This window comes from Mobula birostris, chromosome 24 (genome assembly GCF_030028105.1).
Source record: "Mobula birostris isolate sMobBir1 chromosome 24, sMobBir1.hap1, whole genome shotgun sequence".
Taxonomy (NCBI): Eukaryota; Metazoa; Chordata; class Chondrichthyes; order Myliobatiformes; family Myliobatidae; genus Mobula; species Mobula birostris.
The window spans coordinates 43,950,105-43,963,719 of record NC_092393.1 but is presented as its reverse complement, the minus strand read 5'-3'; the positions used below and the strand labels follow the sequence as shown (position 1 = coordinate 43,963,719).

The following is a 13,615-nucleotide window of genomic DNA, read 5'->3' as shown; positions in this document are numbered from 1 at the left end:
TGACAAGATATTCCTTCAAACTCTAAGCCATGAAATTATAGGCTGGTGAGCCTGACATCAGTAGAGGGAAAGATATTGGAAGGTATTCTAAGGGACCAATATATAAGTGTTTGGATAGACCGAGACTGATTAGGTATAGTCAATGTTGCTTTGTGCACACTAGGTTGTATCTAGCACATTTTATCGAGTTTTTTTTTTGAGGAAGTTACCAGAGAAGTTATGCCGGCTGGTGGCGTAGTGACATCAGCGCTGGACTTCAGGGCAAGAGGTCCCAAGTTCAAATCCAGCCGGCTCCCTCGCACACTCTACATCCGTGCCTGGGTTGAGTGTCAAGCCAACAACTCGACCTCGTAAAAAAAGCCTGGAGAGGGATGGGCTCTGTCAGGTTTCAGATGCCCAAGACACGCCGTACGATGAGCATACCAAAAAAAGCTTGTCATGATGGTGACCCGACAACTCCACCAGGAGTTAAGGGTATACACACACCCACACACCCCCAGGGAAGTTGATGAAGACAAGGCAGTGGATGTTGTCTATATAGACTTTAGCAACACTTTTGACAATGTCTCATGTGGGAGGTTGGTCATGAAGGTTCAATAACTTGGCATTTGGATCAGATAGTAAATTGGATTGGACGTGGGCTCCACAGGAGAAGACAGACAGTGGTAGCAGATGGTTGCCTCTCTGACTGGAAGTCCATGACTCGTGGTGTGCCATAGGGATTTGTGTCTGTTCCTTTGTTGTTGGTCTCTATATCCATGACCTGGACGATAATATGGAAAACTGGATCAGCATATTTGCAGATGACACCAAGAATGGAGGTATAGAGGATTGAGGAAGACTATCAAAGCTTGCAACAGGATTTGGATCAGCAGGAAAATTTGGCTGAAAAAAATGGCAGATATGTGACAAGTGTGAGGTGCTGCAGATTGGAGAACCAAGCAGGTCTTACATGGTGAGCAATAAAGCACTGAGTACGGTCGATCAGCCGGATCTGGGAATACAGATCCATAATTCATTGGAAGTGGCTTTACAGGTAGATAGGGTTGTAAAGAAAGCTTTTGGCACTTTAGCCTTCAGAAGTCAAAGTATTGAGTACAGGAGATGGGATGGTATGTTGAAGTTGTATTCAGAATTCTCTCTTGCACTCAAAATCCATGAATAGTTATTTTTTTTTACAATGTTACATTTCGGCAAAAGCTCCAAGATGACCAGAACCTTGTCTAGTTTGGAGGCTTGTTTGTCTCAAAGACCCAGAGAGCAATGTTGGCTGGAATCAAGGCTTCACACAAACATGAGGAAAGCTGCAAATGCTGGAATTTCAAGCAACACACATAAAAAATGCTGGTGAACGCAGCAGGCCAGGCAACATCTATAGGAAAAGGTACAGTCAACATTTCGGGCCAAGATGCTTTGTCAGGACGAAGAGTCCTGGCCCGAAACGTCGACTGTATCTCTTCCTATAGATGCTGCTTGGCCTGCTGCTTTCACCAGCATTTTTTATGTGTGTTGCTTGGAATCAAGGCTTTATGTTTTGGCTGTTGGTAGTGTCACCCATACCAGACTGGTAAAAGGGTAGAGTCCGGGCTAAAAGTGGTCCGCTGGTCCTCCAGGTTCAGGGGTTCAGCTCATGGCTAACAACCCTGACTGGTCAAACAAAGCTAGAAACAGTAATGAAGAATCATTCTACATCTGTGTGTGTCTCCTCCTGGGACTTGCTGGGCTGCCAAGGACAGACAGAGATGGAGTACTTTCATTACTGCCCTAAATGCCAACAGCGCAATGGGCTGGAAGTATATCAGCAAAAGAAGAGGAACATTTTGCCAGTGTGATAAATGGGAAAAGTTCTTTTTGTGATTTTGAAAATGTGGTCTGTTTCTTCTGATTCACTGCTACATAGTTAGTTAACACAAATACTCAATAATCTAACATATTACCCTATAATGATTCAAATCATCAGGTAATTCATTTTTCCCCATACAAAAATCAATTGTAGATGCATTGAAGACAAGTGTTATTTGGTCTTCATGATGAAAGGGTCATTATAACAACACAATGAAAATTATTTTCCCCCTATAAATTGTTTCTTTTTTAATGATGATCTACTTAAATAATTATTTTATGTATTTAATTTTTCACTCATAAATGACATGGCCTCCAGGTGGTAGGGCGCACTCCATCGTAAAGATTGAACAGCCATGGAAAAACTTGCCCAATAAATCCAGAAGGTGAGTTCTTCTTTTGTTGAAGTCATGTGAAAATTAAAATGTGAGGACTATTGAATATTTGATAATTTTATTTTTCTTGGCATGTGTTCAAAACCATATCAACTGTTAAAGACCTGACCTAATGTGGCCACAGTAAGGTAGTCTAACAAAGCTAGGAGACAATGGGAGAGATTTTAAATTTTAATCTCTTAGTGTCATTATTGAGCGCAACTCTTTCTAAACTTTGAAAAGAATATTTCGAATTGCAAATTGACTATAAACATTACACAACAGTTTTATTTATACCTAATATCCATATGCCCTTTGCAATTTATTACCTTTCACTCCTTAAGAAATATCCTTACATTATCTAATGAGAATAATTTTAACAAAAATGTTCAGAAGAAAAAAATTTGTGCCATTCTAACAGTTTCATTTTGTCGAGACTTGCATAAAATTATAGACAATTCTGGAATACTTAGGCTAGGCAAAATCTTTACATCACTAATGTTTGACATCAATTATCTGTTTTTATTGCAGTACTTTGCTTTTTTATATAAAAAAATTCAACATCTGGCTAAACTCATTTTATGCTGCTTTAAAGCAATTGTCATTATTCAGTTTACAGAAAACAAATAATTACATAAGGGACATGTTTCCTTCCAGGCAACTGTTAAAATTGTTCCGTAAACCATTTAACCAGATTCTAGACATTTTCAGAGTGTGATGTATTCATTATGTACTTAACAGGGACAGAATTTTTAAAAACTCTTTTCACAGAATTAATTAACTAATAATCCATTTGAATCAGAGTTTAAAGTGGTTGGGTTCATTTCATTAACACAGTGCAGTTCAGGCTTCATTTAATTTCATTTCATGTACTTTATATTCTTTTGCTAATTTTCTTGAAGGTAACTTCTCCATTGGTAAAAGTCTAAAAGAAAGCAAGGTACAGAAGTGAAATGCTTAATTATTAAACATCCTTATCACAAAATAGGCAGAATCAAAACCAGCTATAATTACAGGATTAGTTGCAAGTATCTGAAAAGATAAAGATTGATTATTGATTCAGAGTAACTTCATCAGCAGATCGGGATTCTATATGACCATAAGACATAGGAGCAGAATTAGACCATTTGGCCCATCGAGTCTGCTCCGCCATTCAGTCGTGGTTCATTAATTATCCCTCTAAACTCTGTTTTGCTACCTTCTCCCTGCAACCTTTGACACTTCACTAATTAAATTTTAAGTATACCCAATTTCTTGGTCTCCACGGCAATCTGTGGTAATGAATTCCACAGATTCAATATCCTTTAGCTAAAGAAATTCCTCCTCATCTCTGTTCTAAAGGGACATCCTTCTAACCTGAAGCTGTGCACTTTGGTCCTATATTCTCCCACTACAGGCAGCATCCTCTCCACGGTATCTCTCTCTTGGGCTTTCAATATTTGATAGATCTCAATGAGATTCCACCCCCCTCCCTTCAGTCTTTTAAACTCCAGCAAATAAAGCTGGTAAAATCAAAGTGAAATGAAAATGTTTTTTTATTTAATTTGCAATCTGCAGAGATTTTACAATCCCATTGAATGCTGAATGCCTTAGGGCTCATATATAACAACTACTTTTATTGTACATAATTGTTAATGTGTAGCAGCTAATCTTTAAAAAACTACAAAAATTAAGAAAATTGTTTTAGTATCTTGAATGTGGTGTTAAAATTCACTGCTGCAAGTGATTATGGACCAAGACTCGCAATAAATTAACTGACTTGCAATTGGACTGAGGGAGGGAGGAGAAGATGGCGACGCGACGCAGCACACACGGCCGTTCCAAATGAATATCGATTATGTGTAACTAGGGGCCGTGCACAATCCGGATTTGATGGAGACAACCGTGAGAAGCGCAAAGGAACATCTACAGTAACTTCTGAAATGCCTGCTTTGCTGCCGCTGCTACTGTGTGATCGAGAATCTCCGGAGACGAAGGCTCCTAATCCTCAGCTTTGCGTATCACCTGTTGCCGGGGCCGGGATTGAAGTGCTTGGCAGAAATGGTGATCTCTGCTCGGTGCTGAAGAGGTGGGCCGGAGGCTCAGAGTTTTTCGGATGGACTGTGGTCGGATGCTTCCAGGATGCTGCACCGGCAAGTTGGCGGCGCTGGAGGTTTACCGTCTGCGTGAGATGATGGGACTTTCGAGAGACTTTGAGACTTTTACTGTGTCCATGGTCTGTTCTTTATCAAATTACGGTATTGCTTTGCACTGTTGTAACTATATGTTACAATTATGTGGTTTTTGTCAGTTTTTAAAGTCGGTTGGTCATGTGTTTTCGTGATATCATTCTGGAAAAACAATTTATCATTTCTTAATGGATGCATTACTAAATGACAATAAAAAGGGGACTGTGTGTCCTCATGATCATAATCATCATAAAATTGATAATATCAATACTGGAAATGCTAAAATAAACACTTTTCAATGGCAGAGCTACTATTTCACTGCTCCAGTAACCCAGATTCAATCCATTTGCCAGTGCTGTCTTTGTGGAGTTTGCATGTTCTGTGAGATTTTCCAGGAACTCCAGACTTCTTTCACGTCCCAAAGATGTGCAAGTTGGTCTCAAATCAAACTGTTTAATTATCATTCAACCATACGTGAATTCAGCTGAATGAAACAGTGTTCCTCAGAAGCCAAAGTGCGAAACATACACAGCACATACAAAATAGCGAGCAAAAAAACAAGTCACACAAAAAACATACACACACACACACACACACACACACACATAATTTCAAGAGCTTGAGTGGCATGTCCCACAAATTGATGGTACAGTTCCCACAAATCATCCTGTCACTCCACTGATCAAACACTGAAGGACAGCACTGATGGGAGAGGCCAGAGCCCAACCAAACATGGACGCCAGTCTGCACCACATTCGGCATCTCCTCATCTGAACTGCAGCAGTAGGCAAGTCTGTGACTAGAGGCTCAGTCCTCAATACAACCGAGCTACAACTGAGGCTACACAGCTGCCTGTTTCTCCGCCAAACAAGGGAAACAGGGTTGCGTCAGCTTACGTTATCTTGGAATCACAAGAGAAACGTCCAAGACAATCAGCCGTGCACGGCACCTTTGCGTGCCTACTCCGATGCCTTCGAGAAGCACGGTCTGCTCCCAGGTCGGCTCCTCTGAGTCCAATCCTTCGGCTGCTCCAATCAACGAGTAGCTCACTGGTGCTGTACCCGAAGTTCTTGTTGTCCAGTGTAGCCTTGCAATCATAAAAAACATCTCACAAAGAGAAAAGGCATCTTTCATTTGCTCCCAACAGGCCACTGCATTGGAACGCGCCACCATCGTGCTGGAAGAGTTGTTCATTATGAATTACCCTTGATGTGTGGCTGAGTGGTAGAATCAGTGGGAGGATTCAATGGGAATGTATGAAATATACAATGGAATTAGTGTAAATGGGTGCCGACTGTCCAGAGCTGAGTCAGTGAATCAACGGTCTATTTCTGTGCTACATGACTGTGTGCCATTATGCTAATGAGATTCAGCTGGGACAGCGGATGTTTGTCTGGCCCTTGCAGGTTCAAAGACACCAACGTGAGTCAGCAGCAGCTGGGGAAAACCATATGGCCAGAATGAGAACATTAAAACTGCACATAAAAACAGCTGCAGAATTCAGGATTGAACCTGCAGGAGCAAGTTTGCAGCTCGCTTAGCATTTAGCCATCAGCCATACTGGTTGTGCAAACTCTCTTAATTAGTGTAGATAACATTGTTTGAAAGTTCATTCAATATATTTTTTTCTGCGGCCTTTAATTCAGAAATAAATTCATCATCACTCCTTCAGTTGGGAAATTTAAGTCAGTCTAAACCTTTGATCCTAGACTAATGCCTCAGGCAATCTGCTATTTTAAGTAATTTGAAACATTCCTCTTAACTCTGTTAATTTCAGTCTGACTACAGCTTTTGGCCATTTGTTCTCAATGAGCAGAATGATAATATCTCTAGAATTGTTTATAATTGTGGAATAATCCAGAATGTTATTTTTTCTCTATTTTTTAAGTTGTATAAATTGATTAGGTGTTATATGTACTGGCTAGACAGCACATAACAACTTTAAACCTCAGAAGGGAATATTCAAGCTCATGATTTAGTGAGAGGTTTCCAGAAATCTAATGAAGTCAGAATTCCTGGCACACATGGAATCTGGCCTTTGATAAGACTACGAGCAATCGCGAAGAACAGCTCCAACTCCTTCTGCAGAGAAGCCGGTAGTAACAGTGACTTACTTCAATTATTCGGTCTCCACTCATCTCCATGACTACAGTCAACCCATCCATTGTGACAACGAGCTTATTCTCACCTTCCAGTTTGGCCAAAGCCTAAAGAAAACCAAACAGGATGATGTAAACCCATCTCATCATTCACTGTAAAAGATTATAGAAAAATTACTGTTATAGACCCTTTCAAAACACTTTGGTGGATGAAACAAACAGGCAAGCTATTATTTAGATGGGGAGAAAATTCAAAATGCAGAGATGCAAAGGGACTTGGGAGTCATTGTGCAGGATACCCTAAAGGTTAACCTACAGGTTGAGTCAGTGGTGAAGAAGGCGAATGCAATGTTGGCATTCATTTCTAGAGGTATAGCATATAAGAGCAGTGAGGTGATGTTGAGGCTCTATAAGGCACTCGTGAGACCACACTTGGAGTATTGTGTGCAGTTTTGGGCTCCTTATTTTAGAAAGGATGTACTGACATTGGAGAGGGTTCAGAGAAGATTCACAAGAATGATTCCAGGAATGAAAGGGTTACCATATGAGGAACGTCTGGCAGCTCTTGGGCTGTATTCCCTGGAATTCAGGAGAATGAGGGGGGAATCTCATAGAAACATTCTGAACGTTAAAAGACCTGAACAGATAAGGTATGGCAAAGTTATTTCCCATGGTAGGGGAGTCCAGGACAAGAGGGCATGACTTCGGGATTGAAGGACGTCCATTTAGAACAGAGATGCAGAGAAATTACTTTAGTCAGAGGGTGGTAAATCTGTGGAATTTGTTGCCACAAGAGGTTGTGGAGGCCAAGCCATTGGGTGTATTTAAGGCAGAGATAGATAAGTTCTTGATTAGCCACAGCATCAAAGGGTATGGGGAGAAGGCAGGGGAGTGGGGATGATTGGAAGAATTGGATCAGCCCATGATTGAATGGCGGAGCAGACTCGATGGGCCGAATGGCCTACTTGTGCTTCTATATATCTTATGGTCTTATACAGTGGCATGCAAAAGTTTGGGCACCTCTGGTCAAAATTTCTGTTAAGTGATCTCCAAAGGTCATAAATTTAAAGATGAAACATTCTTTTCAACATTTTAAGCAAAATTGGTGTATTATTTTTGTTTTGTACAATTTTAGAGTGAGAAAAAGGAAAGGAGCACCATGCAAAAGTTTGGGCACCCCAAGAGATTTGAGCTGTCTGATAACTTTTACCAAGGTCTCAGACCTTAAATAGCTTGTTAGAGCTATGGTTTGTTCACAATCATCGTTAGGAAAGGCCAGGTGATGCAAATTTCAAAGCTTTATAAATACCCTGACTCCTCAAACCTTGTCCCAATAATCAGCAGCCATGGGCTCCTCTAAGCAGCTGCCTAACACTCTGAAAATTAAAATAAGTGATGCCCACAAAGCAGGAGAAGGCTATAAGAAGATAGCAAGGCATTTTCAGGTAGCCGTTTCCTCAGTTTGTAATGTAATTAAGAAATGGCAGTTAACAGGAACTGTGGAGGTCAAGTTGAGGTCTGGAAGACCAAGAAAACTTTCCCAGAGAACTCCTGGTAGGATTGCTAGAAAGGCAAATCAAAACCCCTGTTTGACTGAGAAAGACCTTCAGGAAGATTTAGCAGACTCTAAAATGGCGGTGCCCTGTTCTACTGTGCAGCGACACCTGCACAAATATGACCTTCATGGAAGAGTCATCAGAAGAAAACCTTTCCTGCATCCTCACCACAAAATTCAGCGTCAGAAGTTTGCAAAGGAACATCTAAACAAGCTTGATGTATTTTGGAAACAAGTCCTGTGGACTGATAAAGTTAAAATAGAACTTTTTGGCTGCAATGAGCAAAGGTATGTTTGGAGAAAAAAGGGTGCAGAATTTCATGAAAAGAACATCTCTCCAACTGTTAAGCATGGGGGTGGATCGATCATGGTTTGGGCTTGTGTTGCAGCCAGTGGCACGGGGAACATTTCACTGGTAGAGGGAAGAATGAATTCAATTAAATACCAGCAAATTCTGGAAGCAAACATCACACCGTCTGTAAAAAAGCTGAAGATGAAAAGAGGATGGCTTCGACAATAGGATAATGATCCTAAACACACCTCAAAATCCACAATGAACTACCTCGAGGCGCAAGTCGAAGGTTTTGCCATGGCCATCACAATCCCCCGACCCAAACATCATTGGAAATCTGTGGCTAGACCTCAATAGAGCAGCGCGTGCAAGACAGCCCAAGAATCTCACAGAACTAGAAGCCTCTTGCAAGGAAGAATGGGTGAAAATCCCTCAAACAAGACTTGAAAGACGCTTAGCTGGCTACAGAAAGTGTTTACAAGCTGTGATACTTGCCAAAGGGGGTGTTACTAAGTACTGACCATGCAGGGTGCCCAAGCTTTTGCTTTGGGCTCTTTTCCTTTTTTGTTATTTTGAAATTGTAAAAGATGGAAATAAAAAAGTAATCTTGCTTAAAATATTAAAGAAATGTGTCATCTTTAACCTTATACCTTTTGGAAATCAGATCATCTTTTACTCGCTAAGCTATTTGACCAGGGGTGCCCAAACCTTTGCATGCCACAGTATATAGACAGCACTTTTGGAATGTAAAATCTTGGCTTGTTGAATCCTGAGGCCATGTTTAGTAGTTTTCATGAAATAGGATCAATAGATCAGCACACTACTCTCCCTTGCACTCCCCCACCAGCAAAATACAAGATCTTTTAGGGTTTTTTATCACTCCATTAAGCTATCTATTAAGATAAATGTTAAACATTAATTTTACTTCAGCAAAAGCCAATGGATTTCTTTCAGGTGTGATCATCAGAACTTTTCAGTGTATGTAAATTTGTGGAAGGGGTTTCTTTTTCAAAGGATGGGATTATGAGAGAGGTCAGGAGCCCAAAACAAATATGTGATGATTAATAAACTGATAAAGCTCATGAAAAAATCCAAATCTGGAGAAAATAAATGTAATTAAAAATGGATGAAAAGATTAGAGATATAACTGAGATGTAATAAAATACACTGTGGATTGCTGATCTGGGTTTTACCTGAGAAATTGCTCATGATGTATAACAATCCATTTATTTATTAACGAGCTTCAAGGAAACAAAGTAAATTTTGTTCTGGGAAATATGACCTGTGGTTTTACTCTGTACATGCTGAAGTTTAGAAGAAAGAGGGGGAATCTCATATAAACCCATTTGGCATCAAAATGCCTACGTAGAGTGGACGGTTTCTATAGTGCGCGAGTTTAGGACCAGAGGGTACAGCCTCAGAATAGAGAGACATCCCTTTAGAACAGAGATGAGGAGAAATTTCTTTAGCCCAAGGGTTGTGAATTTGTGGAAATTTTTGCCACAGGCTGTGGAGGTCAAGTCATTGAGTATATTTAAAGCAGAGATTGATAAGTTCTTAATTAGTAAGGGCATCAAAAGTTACAGGGAGAAGGCAGGAGAATGGGGTTGAAAGGAATAATGAATTGGCCATGATGGACTTTTGATTCATATTCACTCCACCCAGGTGGAACAGAATGGCCTAATTCTGCTCCCATGTCTTATGGCCTGATCAAGTCTCAGGCATGAAGATAATTGGAATTAAGTAGGTTAACAGCTGTTTTTAGAAATTGCTTTCTTTTTTAAAAAATGTGAGCGTTCTTACCTTAACTTTATGCCCTGTGAAAGATACAAATTCAGTCTCTTGTCCAATGGTGAAATTGTTTGTAATGACTCTGTTACCAAAGTGGTAAGTACACTGAAAGGAATCGCCATCTTGAGAAAACTCAACAGCGCTGCTTTTGTCTTTATATTTCTTTATGATATCATCTGAGAATCCTAATCAAAGTAAATGCACAAATCATTCAGTAACTATCCGCAGGAAAGTGAAAAGCACCCTCAGACCTATTAACTGTTATTTCTGCAGCGGAAGCCCAGGTGGAGGATGTTCTCCACTAGCATGGAAGGAGTTTGAACGTTTTACTGTGATTCGGTACAAACACGGGAGAGTCCTCATCTGCTTTCTCATGGGAGGTCAGACTCTTCAACTCAGGGAGGGAGAGAGGCGCATCATTAACACAAGAGATTTGGCAGATGTTGGAAATTCAGAGTAACACTTTCAAGATCCTGGAGGAACTCAATAGGTCTGGCTGATATTTTGGGCTGAGACCCTTCACCTGATGAAGCATCCTGGCATGAAACGTCAGCTCTTTATTCCTCTCCATAGATGCTGCCATGGAGAGAGGCACACTAGGTTCTTATTGTCTGAATTAAAAGGAAGTGTATTGGATTGCAGACTATAGAGGTGCCATTACTTAAAGTTGTTTACAAATGCAAAATAAATTGGCATTGAAGCAAACACAAGTTGTAATATTGAAATTTGTGTCACAATTATCAGTGAAATTTAGTCTCTATTACTTGAGGTATTTAAGTCAAGAAAATAGATATAAAAAGGGCATATATTCATATTGACACCAAGAACCCTGATGTTGTTACCATGAGTGACTTTACAGAAGTATTTTGCTTTAATTCCACCTAGAACTATGCAAGTGCTGCACTTCAGACTACAGCAAGACTAGGAGTTAGCACTCTGTTTGGGGAAACTTTTAATTTTCACAGTATGCCACTCACATACACATTACTAAATACAAAGTCAAGCTCTTCAAATAAGTAACAATCCACTTTAATTCCTTTAAAAGGGCCAGTTCAACTGCATAATTCTATTATTTACTCCACTCCCATTATCAGGATCTTCCTGGGGCTCAATAGACGGGAAGAAAACAATTTGTTTTCTTTGTTGGAGAGGAGGAGGGGCAGGTGCACCAGTGCCTGCTAATTTGCCAGCCACCATAACATTTTTCATAATCCCTTCCAGATTTTGTGTCATGTATACATGTTGTCTGGTGTAATGGTTTTCAAAAATGAAATAGTGATGAAACTATGGTTTTTTTTTAAAAAAAGCTCTTCCCCAATTTTTCTTTATCGAGTACATCATTCAAAAGCAATGCTGCTCTCTGCTCAATGCTAGTTAGTTTCCCTCTCCAATTAAAGCCCTCTTTCAGATGGAGTTTAGAAAACTGCACGACCCAAGTATTAACTGCATTTCCTTAATAAACCATCTTACCATTTTAAAAATCATTCCTGTGTGCTCTATATGGTGCGTGAAACTCTTTTACGGTGACCCGTATTTTCTGAATGAACGACAGTACAGTATTACATCTAGTTCCTTTTGCAAACATTCACAGAAACAAAAGGAACTTTTGCTGTAGCCACTAATTGGGGAGAGAAGTAATAAGAAATTAGAATTTGTCTCTTGATGCAGAAGCTAATTAAAGCCAAAGTTCACCAAATCAAATAAGTGGGAGTACAGTATAGCCTTTTACCTTTGGTAACACAGAACCCTAATATGTTGTCCATTTTTGCATTAAAACATGGATCAGGTCCTTAAGTTGAATAATTATCCAACTCAAAACTGAAGGAGTGAGTCAATGGCGGAGAAATTAGATTTGGTTGTAGAGAGTTAAGCAACAAAATGGGATGTCATACTAATAGGTGGGAAGGGGTTTAAGAAATAAGTTAAAACACCAGCATTCTCATCCTGCATTTCATTTTTGTTATTTGAATACAACTATTGTGCCACAATGCAAAATATCGAGTTAAAGTATTTGTACTTAGTTCTCAAGTGGATTGAAAGACCCTAGTTTCATCATATTAGAATTTCAACTCAGAAACACTTTAATTTTATTTTCCGGGACAATTACTTCCAGTTATCAGTAGCCTGTCCAAATAACATGCATTTTTCAATTATTGTGTCTCAAAGCAACACTACAGCCAAATCAATATTTCACTTAGCAACTATCTGTACAAATCTGAAATCTATGATCAAAGTAGTTATTGTCCCAAAAAATGATGTCGCTTGCTTCAGCTCCAGAACAAGTTTCTAATGCAGTAGCTTGCAATGAAGATCAGATGGAAAAACTAAGTAGAACATAAAATGTCAAATTAAATAAGTGAGCTGCCATCAATCATCTATTGAGCACCCAAATACAGACTGATTTTAACCACAATATTGCCCATCACAGTAATTGATTTATATCCCTCATAAATGCACTTAAACACATTTTAAAATGAGTTACCATTTAAACTTACCCAGAGCTTTCATGAGTTGTTCAAAGTTTTCCTGACTCTCCAATTCATACTTTCCAGTGAAGGCCATTTGGGATTCTTGTTACTATGAAGTTAAGAACTGATTCTAGAGAATCTTGGCAGCACTTAAGAATTTTTTTTCTATAAAATAAATGAATAAGTCCTTGATGGTAATGTTAGTAAGGACGTAAGACCATATTTACCAAGCAGTATCATCTGCAAATAAGATTGTAATTTTCTGTTTGCGTAGAATTACCTGTGGTTGCCCAGGGGACAGGCAATGGAAAACCAACACAGCTGAGACTTGTTTTTGAACAAAAGTAAATTAAAAAGGCGGCTCCATTTATAACAGCCTATAATTATTATACTTTCTAGTCGATTATACAACTCTTGAAACATAAGACTTGAGAGTTGAAATTAGGCATTATTCAAAATTAGTTTCTTGAAGCTAATAAGTTCATAGCTGAAGACGTTAAATGTAATAGATATTTCACTTTCTAAAATCATAACACTGAAGACTAGATATGTCATTTATTATTTTAATATGGGTAAAACACATATCTATGGTCTCATCAAATGAAGTTTGGAACTTATTACACTCACTGGAAAATCTAAAACAATATGAATCTACTTTTCTGTCAGTAAACCCACATTACAGTATGTGCCACCGGCCAAATTTAAAAAATGTCACATTATACCATACATTGAATCAAGTGCATTTCTGAAGCTATTCCCCATTGACCAAATGAAGGAATTGACCAGTCCTCAAAGAAATTACTATTCCAAATGCTCCAGTGATTATACTAATGTACCATTTATATTGATATTACACTAAATGAAACCATAATAATTATTTAGTATAATAGCTCATTTTCTTGAATGTGAATAGCAATCATTGTAAAGTCATTTATTTTCATAGCACACTAACATATTTAATGATGCAACATGCATCAGTTATCGTGATTCCTTTATTAGTTCAGAATAAAGCATCAATATAAGTAT

At 39.0% G+C, this 13,615-nt stretch overlaps 1 protein-coding gene across 1 annotated transcript in view; it reads right to left on the bottom strand.

Annotated features, from left to right (window-relative positions):
- Nucleotides 1-3,038: 3,038 nt before the first annotated feature.
- The window catches only part of mafga (v-maf avian musculoaponeurotic fibrosarcoma oncogene homolog Ga), a 96,689-nt gene continuing 86,112 nt past the window's right edge, over nt 3,039-13,615 (bottom strand). The window contains exons 3-6 of the mRNA XM_072242097.1: nt 12,617-12,754; nt 10,134-10,306; nt 6,499-6,591; nt 3,039-3,141 (exon numbers count right to left, since the gene is read on the bottom strand). Coding sequence (XP_072098198.1) covers nt 3,091-3,141; nt 6,499-6,591; nt 10,134-10,306; nt 12,617-12,683 — 384 coding nt within the window. The 5' untranslated portion in view covers nt 12,684-12,754 and the 3' untranslated portion in view covers nt 3,039-3,090. The remainder of the gene's footprint in view (nt 3,142-6,498; nt 6,592-10,133; nt 10,307-12,616; nt 12,755-13,615) is intronic.